Raw genomic sequence first — 22,816 nt, forward strand, 5'->3', positions numbered from 1 at the left:
ACACTTAACCGACTGAGCCACCCAGGTGCCCCACATGGAGCTCATTTACTACTTCATCTCCTGTCACTCTTCACAGTCACCCCATCACACAGCAACATCAAATTCAACATGAGACAATATCTTGTATATCCATATCTCTTAGTTTGGGTTGCCTCCAAACCAAACTCTGAAACAAGGATATGGGTGTAAATAGTTTATTTGTGAGGAAGCAAAGGAGAGAAAGAGGGAAGGGAGAAAGCCAATCAACGATGTGTTAGTGCACAGGTTACCACTGGGGCCCCTCTTACAGACTATACAGAACACACCTCAGGACTGTCTCACTGAGGGTTAGCAGAGCTGGGATATAATCCACCCATTTACTGTGGAGGGTCACTCCTGGAGGTATTAGCTCCCCAGTACTTGTAGCAAACAGCTATTTGTCCAGAGAATATCCTCAGGCAGAGAAATACAAGAAGCCATTGGTAGGTGACCTCCAGGTGGGCCAAAGACACCAATAACATGTTATATCATAGAGTACACATATTATGACTCTTTTCTCTGTTGCATTCTTCTCCTCTACTTGTCTTTCTGGACCCTTCAATATTTAGTCCATTGAAACCTTTCTTGATCTCCTGTGGGAGTGCTTTACTTCCTTCTCTGTGAACACTCTCTTCTCCTGCAGCTATTAGTTTACAGGTATGACCCCACACCAGGCTGTGGGATCCCCGTGGGCAGTATCTTGGGTACTTGTCTTGGTGTTTGGCATACAACAGATGCTCAATGTCTACGGGAAAGGACATGACTGTGGGTGTCAGAGAGAAGAGGATCCTGCTTTCCATACATGTAATTGAGAAAATCTTCAAAGAACTGAAATATATTCTCCTACATTTTGAATAATACAAAGTCAAGTGTGTACGTGAGAGCACTGAGGTAGGAATCTTATATCCTAATTCAAGTTAGTTTGGCTCAGTTGCTTTCCCCGTAAGAGTGAGTGGCTGTGACTGATCTCTAAGCTTCTTTCAAGTTCCAGAGATTTCAAGTGACTAAATCTGTGTGTAAGTGAAAGCCAAAGCCAAAACTGTACAATAACCACATATGGAAATACTTATGTGTGATATTCATCTGGATTCAAGGAAAGAATACAGGTGACAAAGCCTTGAGATGCTGGCAGGTTTCTAATGCTGTGTACACGAAAGAACCACTGTTGGACAGGGGTCTCCTGGGGGAGAGGACACCTTCCAGGGAGCAGCCTACTGCACAGGAGCTAGCCAGGCAGCAGGATATACTCCAAGCTGGCAGGTGCCAGTGCCCTAGGTGCCAATGCCCTAATACCGCTGCTGGCCTCTCTGCCGTGTGGTACCATCTGATCATATTTAGGTTAGACACTCAGATATCCACTTCCTAAGTTCTTATCTAATCCCTGGAACAGGTTCTGTCTGCATTTCTGGAAGGAAGAAGACTAATTTAATACAGGTTATGCTTGGCTTCCCTGACGATCAGGTAGTCTTAATCTTCCTAGAAATGTGACGGGATTAAGAGAGGTAACAGTAAAGGAAGAATAGGTGGGTGTTGGGTTTCCATGTGTAACAGACTAAAAATTGTTGGGGGGGGGGTTCATTATTTATTTATTTATTCATTTATTTATTTATTTAGAGGGAGGGAGGGAGGGAGGGAGGGAGAGGGAGAGAATGTGCGTGCAAGGGGGAGAGGGACAGATGGAGAGGGAGAGAGAGAATCTTCAATCTTAAGCAGGCTCCATGTCCATCATGGAGCCAGATGTGGGGCTCAATCCCATGACTGTGAGATCATGATCTGAGCTGAAATCAAGAGTCAGACACTTAACTGACTGAGCCAGCCAGGTGCTTCGAGGAAGTTCATTTTAGATGGCAAATTCTCTGTTTTAAAATATTCTGAATACAGTCACTAGCATTCTGTGTACATTGAAAATGGGTGGATATTTCTTCAAGCAACGAGACTTTAGAAGTTTCAGAATTTTTTAAAGTTTATTTATTTTGAGAGAGAAAGAGAAAGTGAGCATGAGTGGGGGAGGGGCAGAGAGAAAGAGGGAGAGAGAGAGAATATCAAGCAGGCTCTGTGCTGTCAGCATAGAGACCCACGTAGGGCTCGATCTCATGAACCATGAGATCATGACCTGAGCCAAAATCAAGAGTCAGTCACTTAACCAACTGAGCCATCCAGGCGCCCCACAAGTTTCAAATTTTTAATTTTAATTTTGGTTTTAATTTTATTCTTGATAAATAATAAAAAACAATATATTTTTTTCTCTAACAAATCAATGGCAAGAAAAAAAGAGGCAGAATATTTTACAGAATAAAAAAGACTTAGGAGATATAATAAACAAATGCCACCTGAAATTTGGATTCTGATTCCAATAAACTTCTGGTAGAAAGATGTTTTGAGACAGTGGGGAAAAGTGGACCAGGTATATTACAAAATGATTGTTTATTATGTTGGGGTGATAATGGCATGGTATTTATGTTTAAGACCTCAGAGATACATGCTGAATTATTTTGGGTGAAATGTCATGATACCTGAAATTTGTTATTACATGCTCTAGCATAACCCCTTTCCCACCAAACAAAAAACCAAGACAAAACAAAAAACCCAGGGTGTGAGCAGGAGGATAAAATAAGAATGGGAAAAATAAAATACTGATAATAGTTGGAGCTAGACAATGGCTATCACTGGGGTTCATTATTGTACTCTCTCCTTTTGGGTATAAATAAAAAGAGCCACAATAAAAAAATTGTATGCAGTGCTGTTTAGAATTTAATTGTAAGAAAATTATTTTATTAAACATTCTTTCTTTTTTTTAATTTGAGAGTGAGAGAGAGAGAGAGAGTGTGAGTGAGAGAGAGAGCACACATGTGAGTGGAGAAGAGGGCAGAGGGAGAGAGAGAGAGAGAATCCCAAGCAGGCTCCACACTCAGCAAGGAGCCTGATGTAGGGCTTGATCCTACAACTCTGGGATCACAACCTGAGTCAAAATCAAGAGTTGAACACTGAACCAACTGAGCCACCTATCTGCCCCTACTGAACATTCTTAATATGCCTGATGGCTACATCATATTCCTATCAGAAACACTGAATCACTATTGCTAACAGATCTTTTTTTTTTTAATGTCTATTTATTTTTGAGAGACAGAGACAGAGTGTGAGTGGGGGAGGGGCGGAGGGAGAGGGAGGCACAGAATCTGAAGCAGGCTCCAGGCTCCGAGCTGTCAGCACAGAGCCCGATGCGGGGCTTGAACTTACAGACTGCGAGATCATGACCTGAGCTGAAGTCAGATGCTTAACCGACTGAGCCACTCAGGCACCCCTGCAAATGATTTTTAATTGGTGGGAGAGAAAAAAATGCAACAGGGGTTTATTTTGTGCCCCCCACCCCCGCCTCAGAGAATTACTGCTTTTGCAGACAGTCCACAGGATGGGGTGAGGGGTATAAAGAGCCAACCAGGCCAGCAGTTGTCCCTGACACATTGGCTATAATCATGCCCATAGTGTACAGGATGCTTTTCGGCAACCAACTTGAGCAATGGAAACCTGAGTAAGGTAGAAGGGCCGACAGCAGCCCCTAGTTGAATACAACAGGCCAACAGGTGACCCTCCTCAAAATATCCTAAGCCCTAGGCAAAAACAATGGGTTACTTACACCCGGACCCTGGACACAGGTACCAAAAAAGGAAAATTCTATACATTTCCCTATACCCCTCACCTTCCCCCTTAACTACAGCCCCTCACCACTGCCTCATGGCAGCCAGTCTCTCCTTTGTTGTCCTGTCTGCTGGTCCCTTGCAGTGTTTTCAATAAACTTCTATCTCTTTTGTTCTGCCTCAGGTGAATTCTTGCAGGCCTCTACCACATCGGGTCTCCCCACACATAGATCATATGTAACTTTAGGGAGCTATTGTTTTTGGATGGCTCCCTTCCTTTATTCATGAAGGTATCTTGGAGAAAGAGACAAAAGGGGAAAATAAACAAACCTAGGAGGCTGTAAATAAAAGCATGTGAACAAACTTATGGACACTGTGAGGCTGCGCTGTATTGTGCTGAGGGCCTGGCTTGATCTGGTGTAGGCTTTGTAACTGACTCAAGGAGAATCACTTAATTCCTCTGGATTTCAGAAGAAGAGGGATGGATAACCCCCAAGATCTCTTCCAGCAATGACAGTTAAGTTTATGACACCAAAAAGAAAAACAGACTTTGACAGGAGCATGTAGCTAGGGAAAAACAAGAAATATGAGGCTTGCCTCAGTATGGGAAACCAAGAAGGACAAAGGTAAGGCAAAGAAAAAAAGAGGCCAACATGACCACTTGCATCCCTATAAAATGACCCCAAGATTGGCAAAACTTTAGAGATGTTTCCAAAGTTGAGTCTAGATTAGTATCAAGTAGAAGCCTTACCTTCTGGTGACAGCAAAGCACAGCATGCACATTCCTTGCAAGAGTCCTGCAGCATGCTGCAGAAAGGTGGCCGTCTTGGGATTCTCATCCACTGGGCCTTGCACAGAGAGGAAGCAGCCATGAAGCTTGTTGATCAGGCCTATGTTCACCACGTAGCTAGATGTGGGGATAAACATATGTGTTATCAGTCTGCACAGGCTGGCAATATCGTCACCTTCAAAGATAAATCTTAACAAACATAGGCTTAGACCCCTCAAACAAGAAAACAATAGGTTTGGGTAAAGCATCTCAAGTAACAATTTCCTTAGATTTAGTCCTGAATAATCAGCAAAGAAGGATTTGCTTCCTTCTTTTGGACATTCTGATGCTATTTTTTTCAAGAAAGATGAATGAAAATGATCATCTGATAATTTTTAGTGGTCTAAAGAGTCTGTCAATATTTGAAATGATTTATAATTATCTCTACACTCTTGAAAAGCAATACTTCTTAAAGTACCAGAGAGCCAAATTCCCTAGAATGTAGAGATTTAGAAAATAAGATGATGCTACTCAGATACTCTTGTTTCAACCTAAATTTCTAATGCAACTGTAGATTCTCTGTTTTCCAAAATCCTGTCATCATTGAGTATAATAATGAGAATCTAATTGCTCTCTGTTATGAAAAGCACCAGTCTTGACAGTTGACAATAACATTTAAGAAGTCACTTTCATCTTTTCATCCCATTAAACAGCTTTCCAGAACTGTTTATTAAACTGGACCAAAAATAGTGGTTCTTTTATTAGTCTGCAAAGCAACTATCATTGAAAATAGTATTTTAAGACTATAAATTACCTGTAGATAAATCAGCTTTAGCTTAGAGATTTTATACTACTTCAGTGCTACTGTATTTACATGTATGAAAAGGGCAGGACTTTGTATGTAGTAGTTCTGAAAATCAACACATGTTAATTTTGGGAAGGGCCAACATGGTGAAGTAGGGGAATCCAAAGTTCCCTTGTCTCACAAACAAAGCAGTGTTGAAGCTCAAGGACTTTGAACTCGAGAGTCCGGGAGGCAGTCGCTTCCAGGGACACACCGGGACAACCTGACCGGCCATAGGTGCGTGATTGCAAACTGGGAGAGAGACAATGAATGGTGGGGAGGTATCCCCTTCTGCAGAGAGACAAAAGGAAGAGATAGAGAGGCTGGGGAAGCATAGGACTGTATCTGGACAAGAGAAAAACCACGGACCAGGCCGGAGAAAGATCCAATCTTTAAATGAAGGGCTTTCTCTGCGACTGGGTCCCGGCTGCCCGGATGGTGCACCTGGGAAGGAGGGGAGCCAGCCCCGGGCTTGGTGGTTAGGACAGCTGTGTAGTCCACAGTTGGAGAAAGTGATCCCCTCCCTGGTATGCTGCGGGATAGGACAAAGCTTGCCCACGTCCATCAGCTGGGGACTATATATCGGGCGGTGTGCAGCTGCACTCCCCCAGTACCGCGGAGCACAGAGCAGGAGTTTGAATCGCAATCAAGAGCCAGGGCACGGAAGTCGGCAGAGTGGGACAAACTGCGTCATTTGCGCCTGTGGCACAGTGAGGATGGCTTGAACAGAGTGGTTTGGGACACCTGGTCTGTGGAGGAGAGACTGGCATGTTGCCATTTTTCTCCCCACCACCAACAAGGTGGGGCTTCAGGCATCGGACAGCAGAACCCACACTGGAGGCTGGACCTGCCTACTCCAAACCACCCCTTCTGCACCTGGTAACTGCATATCTACTGGAGCGGAGTAGTAGCTGAGGAATTAGACAGCCCCTCCATGAGACCAGCACTGCTGCATTGCCTGGTTTAATTCTCCGACAATTCTTATTATATAGATACATTCTTCCTTCCTTTTCTCCTTCTTATCTCTTCCCTCCTCCAGTCTGGTTACTCTGGTTGTTGGTTTGTCTAAGCAGACATATTTAATCCATTCTCTTGATACATGTTCCACACCTCCTTCTTCATTCTCCTTTCTCTCTCTCTGGATTAAGCCAAATAGTTTCTCTGTCTGGCCAATGTTATTTTCTTTTCTTCTTTCCTGCCTCCTTCTTTATTTTCCTTTCTCTCCCTCTGGATTAAGCTGTATAGTTTCTCTGTCTGGGCAATTTTTATTTTTTCTTTTTCCTCACCCCTGTCATTTCTCTCTTTGTATAGGATAAGGCCTCTTCCATCAGCACCACTCCCCGCTGTTGCTTACTTGTAGCTGGTGTTTCTGACTTTTTGTTTTGGGGTTTTTTTTGTTTGTTTGTGTGTTTGTGTATTTTTGTTTTCTGTTTGTTTTTTGTTTTCCTCTCCAGGGCCACATCAATGAACAAATCAAAACACACCTAGTGGAGGGTTTGAAATATCAGTATGAGTAGGGAGATAAAGTAATCAAAGTCACAACAACAGAGAGCAAGTAACGCACTCCAAAAAACACCTCCTAAAGGGCCAGGCCCTGGACAGTGTATGACCCCTCTTTAATATAGTAGTGCTCGAAGGTGAAGGGCAGATAACAAGCTTTGAAAACACATAAGGGACAGAAAACTAGCCAAAATGACGAAATGGAAGAATTCTTCTCAAAAGAAATTCCAGGAAGAAATGACAGCTAAAGAACTGCTCAAAACAGATATAAACAATATAACTGAACAAGAATTTAGGATAATAGTCATAAGATTAATCGCTGGGCTTGAAAAAAGCATAGAAGACAGCAGAGAATCTATTGCTACAGAGATCAAGGAACTAAAAAATAGGCATGATCAATTAAAAAATGCTGTAAATGAGGTGCAAAATAAACTAGAGGTACTGACAGCGAGAACTGAAGAGACAGAGGGGAGAATAGGTGAAATAGAAGATAAAATTATAGAAAAAGATGAAGCTGAGAAAAAGAGATAAAAAAAAATTCTGGATCACAATGGGAGAATCAGAGAACTGAGTGATTCAATGAAACGGAACAATATCTGTATCACAGGAGTTCCAGAAGAAGAAGACAGAGAGAAAGGGGCTGATGGTGTGCTTGAACAAATTATACCTGAAAACTTCTTCAATCTGGGGAAGGAAACATGCATTGAAATCCAGGAGGCACAGAGAACTCCCTTCAGACATAACTTAAACTGATCTTCTGCATGACGTATCATAGTGAAACTGGCAAAATACAAGGATAAAGAAAGAATTCTGAAAGCAGTTAGGGATAAACAGGCCTTAACCTACAAGGATAGACACATAAGGGTAGTAGCAGACCTATCTACTGGAACTTGGCAGGCCAGAAAAGAGTGGCAGGAAATTTTCAATGTGATGAATAGGAAAAACATGCAGCCAAGAATCCTTTATCCAGCAAGCCTGTCATTCAGAACAGAAGGAGAGATAAAGGTTTTCCCAAACAAAAACTGAAGAAATTCATCACCACTAAACCAGACATATAACAGATCCTAAGGGGAACTCTGTGAGTGTAGCAAAGACCACAAAGGACCAGAGACACCACTATAAGCATGAAATCTACAGATAAGACAGTGACTCTAAACCCATATCTTTCAATAATAACACTGAATATAAACAGACTAAATGCTCCAACCAAAGGAAATAGGGTATCAGAATGGATAAACAAACAAAAAACCACAAGACCCATCTATTTGCTGTCTACAAGAGATCAATTTTAGACCTGAGGACACCTTCAGATTGTAAATGAGGGGATGGAGAACCATCTATCCTGCTACTGGAAGTCAAAAGAAAGCTGAAGGAGCCATACTTATATCAGACAAACTAGATTTTAAACTCAAGACTGTAACAAGAGATGAAGAAGGGCATTATATAATAATTATGCAGTCTATCCATCAAGAAGAGCTAACAATTATAAATGTTTATGTACCGAATTTGGAGACACCCAAATATATAAAACAACTAATCGCAAACATAAGCAATCTTATTGGTAAGAATGTGGTATTTGCAGGGGACTTTAATACTCCACTTACAACAATAGATCATCTAGACACAAAATCAATAAAGAAACAATGGCCCTGAATGATACAAGGGACCAGATGGACTTGACAGATATATTTAGAACTTTTCTCCCTAAAGCAGCAGAATATATATTCTTTTTGAGTGCACATGGAACACTCTCCGAGATAGATCACTTACTGGGTCACAAAACAGCCCTCAATAAATACAAAAGAATTGAGATCATTACCATGCACACTTTCATATCACAATGCTATGAAACTTGAAATCAACCACAGGAAAAAGTTTGGAAAACCTCCAAATGCATGGAGGTTAAAGAACACCCTACTAAAGAATTAATGGGTCAACCAGGCAATTAGAGAAGAAATTAAAAAATATATGGAAACAAATGAAAATGAAAACACAACAATCCAAACCCTTTGGGATGCAGCAAAGGCAGTCCTGAGAGGAAAATACATTGCAATCTAGGCCTATCTCAAGAAACAAGAAAAATCCCAAATACAAAATCTAACAGCACACCTAAAGGAAATAGAAGCAGAACAGCAAAGACACCCCAAAACCAGCAGAATAAGAGATACAATAAAGATCAGAGCAGAAATCAACAATATAGAATCCAAAAAAACAGTAGAACAGATCAATGAAACAAAGAGTTGGTTTTTTGAAAAAAATAAATAAAATTGATAACCCCCTAACCATACTTCTCGAAATGAAAAGAGGACCCAAATAGATAAAATCATGAATGAAAATGGATTTATCACAACCAATCCCCCAGAAATATAAGCAATTATCAGAGAATACTATGAAAAATTATATGCCAACAAAACTGGACAACCTGGAAGAAATGAACAAATTCCTAGACACCCACACATGACCCAAACTCAAATGGGAAGAAATAGAAAATTTGAAGAGACCCATAACTAGTGAGGAAATTAAATCAGTTATCAAAAATCTCCCAACAAATAAGAGTCCAGGATCAGATGGCTTCCCTGGGGAATTCTACCAGACATTGAAAGCAGAGATAATACCCATCCTTCTCAAGCTGTTCCAAAAAATAGAAAGGGAAGGAAAACTTCCAGACTCATTCTATGAAGCCAGCATTACTTTGATTCCCAAACCAGACAGAGACCCAGTAAAAAAAGAGAACTACAGGCCAATATCCGTGATGGATATGGATGCAAAAATTCTCAATAAGATACTAGCAAATCGAATTCAACAGCATATAAAAAGAATTATTCACCATGATCAGGTGGGATTCATTCCTGGGCTGTAGGGCTGGTTCAATATTTGCACATCAATCAGTGTGATACATCACATTAGTAAAAGAAAGGATAAGAACCATATGATCCTGTCAATCGATGCAGAAAAAGCATCTGACAAAATACAGCATCCTTTCTTAATAAAACCCCTCGAGAAAGTTGGGGTAGAAGGAACACACTTACACATCATAAAAGCCATATATGAAAAGCCCACAGCTAATGTCATCCTCAATGGGGAAAAACTGAGAGCATTTCCCCTGAGATCAGGAACATGACAGGGATGTCCACTCTCACCACTGTTGTTTAACACAGTGTTGGAAGTCCTAGCCTCAGCAACAGACAACAAAATGAAATAAAAGACATCAAAATCGGCAAAGAAGAAGTCAAACTTTCACTTTTCATAGATGACATGATACTTTACACAGAAAACCTGACAGACTCCACCAAAAGTCTGCTAGAACTGATACACGAATTCAGCAAAGTCGTAGGGTACAAAATCAATGTACAGAAATCGGATGCATTTTTATACACCAATAATGAAGCAACAGAAAGAGAAATAAACTGATCCCATTTACAACTGCACCAAGAACCATAAGATACCTAGGAATAAACCTAACCAAAGATGTAAAAGACCTGTATGCTGAAAACTATAGAAAGCTTATGAAGGAAACTGAAGAAGACAAAAAGAAATGGAAAAACATTCCGTGCTTATGGATTGGAAGAATAAATACTGTTAAAATGTCAACACGACCCAATGCAATCTATACATTCAATGCAATCCCAATCAAAATTGCACCGGCATTCTTCTCAAAGCCAGAAAAGCAATCCTAAAATTTGTATGGAACCACAAAAGACCCCAAACAGCCAAAGTAATATTGAAGAAAACCAAAGTGGGAGGCATCACAATCCCAGACTTTAGCCTCTAATACAAAGCTGCAATCAAGACAGTATGGTATTGGCACAAAAACAGACACATAGACCAATAGAATAGAGAACCCAGAATTTGACCCACAAATGTATGGCCAACTCATCTTTGATAAAGCAGGAAAGGGCATCCAATGGAAAAAAGACAGTATCTTTAGCAAATGGTGCTGGGATAACTGGACAGCAATATGCAGCAGAATATACCTGGACCACTTTCTTACCCCATCCACAAAAATAAACTCAAAATGGATGAAGGACTGAATGTGAGACAGGAAACCATCAAAACCCTAGAGGAGGAAGCAGGCAACAACCCCTTTGACCTCAGCCGCAGCAATTTCTTGCTCGACACATCTCCAAAGGCAAGGGAATTAAAAGCAAAAATGAACTATTGGGACCTCATCAAGATTGAAAGCTTTTGCACTGCAAAGGAAACAATCAACAAAACTAAAAGGCAACCGACGGAATGGGAAAAGATATTTGCAAATGACATATCTGATAAAGTGCTTTCCCTTAGGGGGAAAGCTCTCAGTTTTTCTCCATTGAGGATGATATCAGCTGTGGGTCTTTCATATGTGGCCTCTATGATCTTGAGGTTTGTTCCATCTATTCCTAATTTCATGAGGGTTTATACCAAAAAAAGGATACTATATTTTGTCAAATGCATTTTCTGCATCTATTGAGAGGTTCACATGGTTCTTATCCTTTTTTTTTTATTAACGTGATGTATTATATTGATTGATTTGCAGATATTGAACCAGCCCTGCAGACCAGGAATACATCCTGTTGATCATGGTGAAAAATTATTTTAATGTATTATTGGATTCGTTTTGCTAGTTGAGAATTTTTGCATCCATGATCATCAGGGAAACTGGTCTGTAGTTTTCTTTTTTAGTGGGGTCTTTGTCTGGTTTTGGAATAAAGGTAATGCTGGGCTCATAGAATGAATTTGGAAGTTTTCCTTCCATTTCTATATTTTGGAATAGCTTCAAAAGAAGAGGAATTAACTCTTCTTTAAATGTTTGTAGAATTCCTCTGGAAAGCCATCTGGCCTTGGACTCTTGTTTTTCAGGAGATTTTTGACTACTGATTCAGTTTCTTTATTGGTTATGTGTCTGTTCAAATTTTCTGTTCCTTCCTGTTTTAGTTTAGGTAGTTTATATGTTTTTAGGAATTTGTCCATTTCTTCCAGATTGCCCAATTTGTTGGCATATATATAATTGCTCATTAATATTCTTTCATTATTGCTTGTATTTCTGCAGTGTTGGTTGTGATCTCTCCTCTTTCACTTGTGATTTTATTTGGGTCCTTTCCTTTTTCTTTTTGATCAATCTGGCTAGGGGTTTGTCAATTTTGTTAATTCTTTCAAAGAACCAATTCCTGGTCCTGTTTTTGTTTTTTTTTTGTTTGTTTATTTTCTATTGTGATATCACTAATTTCTGCTCTAATCTTTATTATTTCTTTCTTCTGCTGGTTTTGGGCTTTACTTTTCTTTTTCAAACTCCTTTAGGTATAAGGTTAGGTTGTATATTTGAGACATTTCCTCCTTCTTTAGTAAGGCCTGGATTCCTATATACTTCCCTCTTATGACCACATTTGCTGCATCCCCAAGGTTTTAGACTGTTGTGTTTTCATTTTCATTGGCTTCCATGTACTTTTTACACTTTTTAATTTCCCTTTAACTTCTTGGTTAACCCATTCATTCTTTAGTAGGATGTTCATTAATGTCCAAGTATTCATGGTCTTTCCAAATTTTTTCTTGTGGTTGATTTTGAATTTCATAGTGCCGTGGTCTGAAAATATGCAACGTATGATCTCAATCTTTTTGTACTTGTTGAGGGCCGATTTGTGACCCACTATGTGATCTATTCTGGAGAATTTTTGGTGTGCACTTGAGAAGAAAGTGTATTCTTCTGCCTTAGGGTGAAATGTTCTGAACATATTTCTTAATTCCATCTGGTCCAGTGTGTTATTCAAAACCATTGTTTCCTTGTTGATTTTCTAGTTAGATGATCTGTCCATTGCTATAAGTGCGGGGTTAAAATCCCCTACTATTATGGTATTATTATCAACGAGTTTCTTTATGTTTTATGTTGATTTATATATTTGGGTGTTCCAGGTTGGGGGGATGAATATTTACAATTGTTAGGCCTTCCTTGTGAATAGATCTCTTAATTATGATATAATGCCCTTCTTCATCTCTTGTTTCAGTCTTCGTTTTAAAATCTAGTTTTTCTGATATAAGTATGGCTACTCTGGCTTTCTTTTGATGTCCATTAGCATGATAGGTGGTTCTCCATTCCCTTACTTTAAATCTGCAGGTGTCTTTAGGTCTCAGAAGATGAAGAGAGAGAAAAAAGGGGCAGGAGGTTATGTGAGTAAATTATAGCTGAAAACTTTCCTAATCTGGGAAAGAACACAGACATCCAAATCCATTAAGCACATAGAACTCCCATTCAATTCAACAAAATTGATTATCAAAAAGGCATATTCACAAAATACACAGACAAAGAAGGAATTATAAAAGCCCCAAGGGAAAAAAAATGTCCTTAACCTACAAGGGAAGACAGATCAGGTTCACAGCATATCTGTTCACAGGAACTTGGCAGGTCAGAAAGGAGTGGCAGGATATATTCAACATTCTGAATTGGAAAAATATGCAGCCGAGAATTCTTTATCTAGCAAGTCTATCATTCAAAATAGAAGGAGAGATCAAAAGTTTCCCAGACAAACAAAAACTAAAGGAGTTTGTGACCATTAAACCAGCCCTGTAAGAAATTTTAAGGGGGACTCTTTGAGTGGATAAGAAACAAAATAAAACAAAAAAAGATCAAAAGCAACAAAGACTAGAAAGGACCAGAGAATGTCACCAGAAATACCAACTTACAGGCCACACAATAGCACTGATTTCATATCTTTCAATAATCACTCTAAATATAAATGGACCAAATGCTCCAGTCAAAAGACACAGGGCACTGGAATGGATAAAAAAACAAGACCCATCTATATGCTGACACATACATATTTTTATACATAATGTTTATATAAAATCGTATGTCTATGTATATGATTATATGATTGTACATATATATACATAATCATACACACACACACACACACACACACATGAATGGGAATGATATACACAAACTAACATAGTGATTTTTTTCCTGAGGAGTAAGGTGAAAGGGATGACGATGGGGAGTTAGCTGTACCTGCAACATTTGGTTTCTTACCAATAAGAAAAAAGATCTAATGCACTATAAAAAAGTGTTATCAGTTACTGAAAAATGTTATCAGTTGGCACATAGGTATTGATAATATTGTTAGGTGTGTGAGACGTTTAATGTGCTGTTGAATTTGGTTTGCTACTATTTTGTTGAGAATTTTTGCTCCAGAGTTGGGCACATAAATATTTACCACTGTTACATCTTCTTAGTAGACTACCCTTTTATCATTATATAATGACCTTATTTGTCTCTTTTGACTATTTTTAGCTTAAAGTCTATTTTGTTGGATATAAATACAGCTACCCATACTTTCTCTTATTACCATTTCTTTGAAATATCTATTCCATCCCTTTACTCTATGTATGTCCTTAATGCTAAAATGAGTCTCTTATAGGCAGTATATCATTGCATCTTGTTTTGTTAATCCATTCAGCCACTCTGTCTTTTGATTAGAGCATTTAATTCACTTACACTTAAAGTAATTATTAATAAGTAAGGACTTACTATTGCCATTTTGTTTTCTGACTGTTTTGTACTTTCCTTGTTCCTTGCTTCTTGCTCTCTTCCTTTGTGATCTGATAACTTTTTGTTGTGGTATGATTTGACTCCTTTATAATAATCTTCTGTGTATCTACTACAGGTTTTCCTTTGTAAGTTTGATAGCATATAGAAACTATGCTTTTACTTCTCCCCTGCTCACATTTGGGGTTACTGATGTTATAATTTATATTTTTTATAGTGTGCATCAAATGACAACTAATTGTAGTTATGGTTACTTTTAATACATTTGATTAACTTTTGTTTTATTTTATTTTAAAAAAAATTTTAACGTTTATTTATTTTTGAGACAGAGAGAGACAGAGCATGAACGGGGGAGGGTCAGAGAGAGAGGGAGGCTCAGAATCTGAAACAGGTTCCAGGCTCTGAGCGGTCAGCACAGAGCCCAATGCGGGGCTCGAACTCAGGGACCGGGAGATCATGACCTGAGCGGAAGTCGGACGCTTAACCGACTGAGCCACCCAGGCGCCCCTTGATTAACTTTTAAACTACACTTGTAAGTGAATTATGTGCCAACATTACAATATCAGACATTCAGATTCTGACTATATATTTACAATTACCAGTGACTATTACACATCCACCTTCTTTTGTTACTATCCTCCTTTTATTTCAGCTTGAATAATGCCCTTTAGCATTTCTTATAAGGCAGTTCTAGTGGAGGTGAACTTTAGGTTTTGTTTGGGAAAGTCTTTATTTCTCCTTTATTTCTGAAGGGCAGCATTGTCACAGTTACAGCATTCTTGGTTGACAGTTTTTTCCTTCCATGTTTTTAAAGGCTGTGCCTTAATGTTGGGTGGGGCTGCAGGCTGGACTTCAGGTGGGCTGCTGGCTGTGCTCTGATTTTGGGCAAGGTTGCCAGCTGGGTTCTCTGGTTGGGAGGGACTCCCAGATCTATCTCATAGTTGGGTGGCGCTGTAGGCTATGCTTTGAGATTTCCCAGGGTCACTGTTAAGGTTTCCTGGTAATGTGTGGGGCCAGAAGCTATGATCAACAGTTAGGTAGGGCTGTTGGCTTGGCTACCTGCCTGATCAGGGCTGTAGGATGGGCTTTGTGGCTGCATGGGTTCTCTGGCTGGTCAAAACTGGAGGTGATGCTGAGCAGTTGGGCAGGGATTAAAATTGCTTCTCTGTCCTGGTGGGGCTATAGAACAGGCTCTACAGCCAGTACAGCCTGAGACTGAGGAACCAAATCAGGCAGAACTGCCAATTAAGCTCCTTGCCAAGATGGGGGCTATCTAGGTTTAGCTTTATGAATAGGCAGAAATGTTATCTGGGATGTCTGCTCAGGTATCACTGCAAGCTGGAGTGCAGTTCACCAGGATTTGAATGCTTATTGCTGTCAGTCCTACCCCTCCTTCTCCCTTTCAAGTTGATTCTCAATGGTTGAACCCTGCAGATTACCCCTATGATCTTCATGAGGCAAAACCCAAGTGGGCTTCCTGGGAAGTGTCCCACAACACTGGAAGACCTGGACATCCACTTTGGGTTCTCTTTTCACATTGGAGAAACTATAAGCTTACCGAGACCCTCTCAGTGGCCAGCCTGGGGAAGAGGTGATGTGATCAGAGTGTTAGTTTTTCCTTTCACTCTTCTAATGCAGTCCTTCTTGGTCTCTGAAGTCCAGGGAGGGTTCTTCAGACTCACCCACCCCCAATTTCTGGGGTTTTCACACTGGTGTCTTTATCTATAGATAGCTGTTAGTTGGCCTTCTATGGTGGGGGGGACTGAAGTTGGCAGGAACCTATGTTGCCATCTGTTCAATGACACAGTCAGTTCCACAGTAAAGAACTAAGATCTTATAAACAGAGACCTACCACAAGGAATCAACACTGCTCCAAATAAGCAGAAGCATCATCTGCAGCATTGTATTTCCATTTCACAGTATATGATGGTAAGTGATATTTTAGTGCATTCTATTCATATCTCAACAAAGTAATGGAGGCTTATAGTCCAAGATCAAGGTACCAACAATGTTGAACTCCTCTGAGGACTCTCTCTTTGGTTTTCAGATGGTGCCCTTCTGCTGCTTCTTCACATGTGCATGTGCCCAATGTTCTTAATATAAGAAGAGCTTTTACAATTAAAGACTCAAAATCACTAGTAGAAAAATGGGCAAAGTAAAAGAACAGGCAACTCACAAAAAAATAGAAATGGCCAATAAACATTTAAAAATGTTCAATGTCACTACTATAAAAATAAATATTTTCACCTCTCAATTTGGCTAAGGCTCAAAAGAGTGATGACATATTGTGTAGACTGAGGGTGCAAGAACATACTCATAGTTAATCTTTGTGTAGGTCAATTTGGCAATATGGACAAAAACCCTTACTGCAATTGTTTGACCCAGAAATTCTACTTCTCAACATTTTTTTTAAGAAAACAATCAGTTGCAGGGAAAAATGAGTGTACAAAGATGTTCTTCAAAGTGGCATCTGTAGTAAAAAACTAGAATAAACCTACAGAGTAACAATAGGTTACATGAAACAAATCACTACTACATAAACAAACAATTGGAAAGCCAGCAAAAAGTAATTTGCAAATTCCTGTTTAGAAAAATAAATACATAAGACAATATGCACAAGTATTACAATATTTTTTATAAAACCACCGCATGTATGTACACCAAAACCAACCCAGTCATTATCTTTGGGTGGAGGAATTAAAGAAAATTTTTGTGTTTTTACAAAAATACCCATTTTTCTTTTCTGATTTAACAAATTGTTTTTCTCATTGAGCACACATTACTTTTATAATTAGGAAAAATAAATTATTTTGAAAAGGAGAAGAGAGAGAGAAACAGAGAGCCAAGCTATCTGCTATCACAAGAGAACCTGAATACTTAAAGACATAACAATAGAGCAAAGGTCATAAATCTGAGAGATAGTGACAAGGCAGAATCAGTAAGTACTAAAGATTGTTTTTAAATATGCAAATTACTGTCACATTGGTTTCCATACAACACCCAGTGCTCATCCTAACAGGTGCCCTCCTCAACACCCATCACCCGTTTCCCTCCCACCCCCCACCCCCCTCCCACCCCCCATCAACCCTCCCACCCCACATCAACCCTCAGTTTATTCTCAGTATTTAAGAGTCTCTTATGGTTTGCCTCCTTCCCTCTCTGTAACTTTTTTTCCCCCTTCCCCTACCCACGGTCTTCTGTTAAGTTTCTCAGGATCCACATAAGAGTGAAAACATATGGTATCTATCTTTCTCTTTATGACTTATTTCACTTAGCACAACACTCTCCAGTTCCATCCACAGTGCTACAAAAGGCCATATTTCATTCTTTCTCATTGCCAAGTAGAATTCCATTGTATATATAAACCACAACTTTTTTTTAAAATATGAAATTTATTGACAAATTGGTTTCCATACAACACCCAGTGCTCATCCCAACAGGTGCCCTCCTCAATGCCCATCACCCACCCTCCACTCACTCTCACTCCCCATCAGCCCTCAGTTTATTCTCAGTTTTTAAGAGTCTCTTATGGTTTGCCTCCTTCCCTCTCTGTAACTTTTCCCCTCCCCCATGGTCTTCTGTTAAGTTTCTCAGGATCCACATAAGAGTGAAAACATATGGTATCTATCTTTCTCTGTATGACTTATTTCACTTAGCATAACACTCTCCAGTTCCATCCACATTGCTACAAGAGGCCATATTTCATTCTTTCTCCTTGCCAAGTAGTATTCCATTGTATATATAAACCACAACTTCTTTATCCATTCATCAGTTGATGGACATTTAGGCTCTTTCCATAATTTGGCTATTGGTGAAAGTGCTGCTATAAACATTGGGGTAAAAGTGCCCCTATGCATCAGCACTCCTGTATCCCTTGGGTAAATTCCTAGCGGTGCTATTGCTGGGTCATAGGGTAGATCTATTTTTAATTTTTTGAGGAAGCTCCACACTGTTTTCCAGACTGGCTGCACCAGTTTGCATTCTCACCAACAGCGCAAGAGGGTTCCCCGTTTCTCCACATCCTGGCCAGCATCTGTAGTCACTTGAGTTGTTCATTTTAGCCACTCTGACCGGCATGAGGTGGTACCTCAGTGTGGTTTTGATTTGTATTTCCCTGATGAGGAGTGATGTTGAGCATCTTTTCATGTGTCTGTTGGCCATGTGGATGTCTTCTTTAGAAAAGTGTCTATTCATGTCTTCTGCCCATTTCTTCACTGGATTATTTCTTTTTTGGGTGTGGAGTTTGGTGAGTTCTTTATAGATTTTGGATACTAGCCCTTGGTCTGATAGGTCATTTGCAAATGTATTTTCCCATTCCGTTGGTTGCCTTTTAGTTTCGTTGATGGTTTCCTTTGCGGTACAGAAGATTTTTATCTTCACGAGGTCCCAATAGTTCATTTTTGCTTTTGTTTCCCTGGCCTTCAGAGATGTGTCGAGTAAGGAGTTGCTATGGCTGAGCTCAAAGAGGTTGTTGCCTGTTTTCTCCTCTAGGGTTCTGATGGTTTCTTGTCTCACATTCAGGTCCTTCATCCATTCTTACTTTATTTTTGTGTATGGTATAAGAAAGTGGTCTAGTTTCATTCTTCTGCATGTTGCTGTCCAGTTCTCCCAGCACCATTTGTTAAAGAGACTGTCTTTTTTCCATTGGATATTCTTTCCTGCTTTGTCAAAGATTAGTTGGCCATACTTTTGTGGGTCACTGGAGAGACTCTATTCTATTCCATTGGTCTACATGTCTGTTTTCATGGCAAAACCATGCTGTCTTAATGATTATAGGTTTGTAGTAGAGGCTAAAGTCTGGGATTGTGATGCCTCCCACTTTGGTCTTCTTCTTTAATACTACTTTGGCTATTCGGGGTCTTTTGTGGTTCCATACAAATTTTAGGATTGCTTGTTCTAGCTTCGAGAAGAATGCTGGCACAACTTTGATTGGGATTGCATTGGATGTGGATATAGCTTTGGGGAGTATTGACATTTTAACAATATTTATTCTTCCAATCTATGAGCACGGAATGTTTTTCCATTTTTTTGTGTCTTCTTCAATTTCCTTCATAAGCTTTCTACAGTTTTCAACATACAGATCTTCTACATCTCTGGTTAGGCTTATTCCTAGGTACTTTATGATTCTTGGTGCAATTGTGAATGGGATTAGTTTCTTTATTTGTCTTTCTGTTGCTTCATTATTAATGTATAAAAATGCAATTGATTTCTGTACATTAATTTGTATCCTGCAACTTTGCTGAATTCATGTATCAGTTCTAGCAGACTTTTGGTGGAGTCTATCGGGTTTTCCATGTATAGTATCATGTCATCTGCAAAAAGTGAAAGCTTGACTTCATCTTTGCCAATTTTGATGCCTTCGATTTCCTTTTGTTGTCTGATTGCTGATGCTAGAACTTCCAACGCTATATTAAACAACAGCGGTGAGAGTGGACATCCCTGTCATGTTCCTGATCTCAGGGGAAATGCTCTCAGTTTTTCCCCATTGAGGATGACATTAGCTGTGGGCTTTTCATATATGGCTTTTATGATGTTTAAGTGTGTTCCTTCTATCCCAACTTTCTCGAGGGTTTTATTAAGAAAGGATGCTGTATTTTGTCAAATGCTTTTTCTGCATCGATAGACAGGATCATATGGTTCTTTTCTTTTCTTTTACTAATGTGATGTCTCACATTGATTGGTTTGTGAATACTGAACCAGCCCTACAGCCCAGGAATGAATCCCACTTGATCATGGTGAATAATTCTTTTTATATGCTGTTGAATTTGATTTGCTAGTATCTTGTTGAGAATGTTTGCATCCATGTTCATCAGCAATATTGGCCTGTAGTTCTCTTTTTTGCTGGGTCTCTGTCTGGTTTGGGAATCAAAGTAATGCTGGCTTCATAGAATGAGTCTGGAGTTTTCCTTCCCTTTTTCTTTTTTGGAACAGCTTGAGAAGGATGGGTATTATCTCTGCTTTAAATGTCTGGTAGAATTACCCAGGGAAGCCATCTGGTCCTGGACTCTTATTTGTTGGGAGATTTTTGATGACTGATTCAATTTTTTCACTGGTTATGGGTCTTTTCAAGTTTTCTCTTTCTTCCTGTTTGAGTTTTGGAAGTGTGTGGGTGCTTAGGAATTTGTCTGTTTCTTCTAGGTTGTCCAGTTTGTTGGCATGTAATTTTTCATAGTATTCCCTGATAATTGCTTGTATTATGAGGGATTGGTTGTAATAATTCCATTTTCATTCATGATTTTATCTATTTGGGCCTCTCCCTTTTCTTTTTGAGAAGCCTGGCTAGAGGTATATCAATTTTGTTTATTTTTTCAAAAAACCAACTCTTGGTTTCATTGATCTGCTCTACAGGTTTTTTTAGATTCTATATTGTTTACTTCTGCTCTGATCTTTATTACTTCTCTTCTTCTGCTGGGTTTGGGGTATCTTTGCTGTTCTGCTTCTATTTCCTTTAGGTGTGCTGTTAGATTTTGTATTTGGGATTTTTCTTGTTTCTTGAGATAGGCCTGATTGCAATGTATTTTCCTCTCAGGACTGCCTTTGCTGCATCCCAAAGCATTTGGATTGTTGTATTTTCATTTTCATTTGTTTCCATATATTTTTTAATTTCTTCTCTAATCGCCTGGTTGACCCATTCATTCTTTAGTAGGGTGTTCTTTAACCTCCATACTTTTGGAGGTTTTCCAAACTTTTTCCTGTGGTTGATTTCAAGTTTCACAGCATTGTGGTCTGAAAGTGTGCATGGTATGATCTCAATTCTTGTATACTTATGAAGGGCTGTTTTGTGACCCAGTATGTGATCTATCTTGGAGAATGTTCCATGTGCACTCGAGAAGAAAGTATCTTCTGTTGCTTTGGGATGCAGAGTTCTAAATATATCTGTCAAGTCCATCTGATCCAATGTATCATTCAGGGCCCTTGTTTCTTTATTGATCCTGTGTCCAGATGATCTCTCCATTGTTGTATATGGAGAATTAAAGTCCCCTGCAATTACCACATTCTTATCAAGAAGGTTGCTCATGTCTGTGATTCTTTTATATAATTGGGGGCTCCTGTATTCGGCACACTGACATTTATAATTGTTAGCTCTTCCTGATGGATAGACTGTGTAATTATCATATAATGCCCTTCTTCATCTCTTGTTACAGACTTTAATTTAAAGTCTAGTGTGTCTGATATAAGTATGGCTACTCCAGCTTTCTTTTGACTTCCAGTAGCATGATAGATAGTTCTCCATCCCCTCACTTTCAATCTGAAGGTGTCCTCAGGTCTAAAATGAGTCTCTTGTAGACAGGAAATAGATGGGTCTTGTTTTTTATCCATTCTGATACCCTATGTCTTTTCGTTGGAGAATTTAGTCCATTTACATTCAGTGTTATTTTTCAAAGATACGGGTTCAGAGTCATTGTGATGTCTGTAGGTTTCGTGCTTGTAGTGATGTCTCTGCTACTTTGTAGTCCTTGCAACATTTTACTCACAGAGTCGCCCTTAGTATCTCTTGTAGGGCTGGTTTAGTGGTAATGAATTCCTTCAGTTTTTGTTTGTTTGGGAAAACCTTTATCTCTCCTTCTGTCCTGAATCACACACTTGCTGGATAAAGGATTCTTGGCTGCATATTTTTTCTGTTCATCACATTGAAGGTTTCCTGCCATTCCTTTCTGGCCTGCCAAGTTTCAGCAGGTAGGTTTGGCACTCCCCTATGTGTCTACTTTTGTATGTTAGGGCCCGTTTATCCCTAGCTGCTTTCAGAATTCTCTCTTTATCCTTGTATTTTGCCAGTTTCACTATGATATGTTGTACAGAAGATCGATTCAAGTTATTTCTACAGGGGGTTCTCTGCACCTTTTGGATTTCAATGCTTGCTTCCTTCCCCAGATCAGGGAAGTTCTCAGCTAGGATTTGTTCAAGTACACCTTCAGCCCCTTTCTCTCTCTCGTCTTCTTCTGGAATTCCTATGATACGGATATTGTTCCATTTGATTGCATCACTTAGTTCTCTAATTCTCCCTTCAGACTCCTGGATTTTTTTCTCTCTTTTTCTCAGCTTCCTCTTTTCCCATAACTTTATCTTCGAATTCACCTATTCTCTCCTCTGCCCCTTCAATCTGTGCTATGGCCACCTCCATTTTATTTTGCACCTCATTTATAGCATTTTTAAATTCCTCGTGACTATTTTTTAGTCCCTTGATCTCTGTAGCAATAGATTCTCTGCTGTCCTCTATGCTTTTTGCAAGCGCAGTGATTAATTTTATGACTGTTATTCTAAATTCTTGTTCCGTTGTATTGCTTAAATCGGTTTTGATCAATTGGTTAGCAGTCGCTACTTCCTGGAGTTTCTTTTGAGGAGAATTCTTCTGTTTCATCACTTTGGGTAGTCCCTGCGGTAGCTCCAAACTGCAGGGCACTTCCCCTGTGCTGCCCGGGGTAACTTGTGTTGGTGGGTGGGGCCGCAGTCAGATCCCATGTCTGCCCCAGCCCACGGCTAGGGCCACAGTCAGACTGGTGTGTACCTTATCTTCCCCCCTCCCAGGGGCA

General features: G+C 39.6%; 1 protein-coding gene across 7 annotated transcripts in view; it reads right to left on the reverse strand.

Annotated features, from left to right (window-relative positions):
• Positions 1-22,816, reverse strand: part of SCAPER (S-phase cyclin A associated protein in the ER) — a 532,470-nt gene that overhangs the window by 58,012 nt on the left and 451,642 nt on the right. For all 7 annotated transcript variants that reach the window (XM_047863178.1, XM_047863179.1, XM_047863174.1 and 4 more), the window contains one exon: positions 4,405-4,560. In XM_047863178.1, the coding sequence (XP_047719134.1) occupies positions 4,405-4,560 (156 nt within the window). The remainder of the gene's footprint in view (positions 1-4,404; positions 4,561-22,816) is intronic.

The sequence above is a fragment of the Prionailurus viverrinus genome, chromosome B3 (assembly GCF_022837055.1).
Source record: "Prionailurus viverrinus isolate Anna chromosome B3, UM_Priviv_1.0, whole genome shotgun sequence".
Taxonomy (NCBI): Eukaryota; Metazoa; Chordata; class Mammalia; order Carnivora; family Felidae; genus Prionailurus; species Prionailurus viverrinus.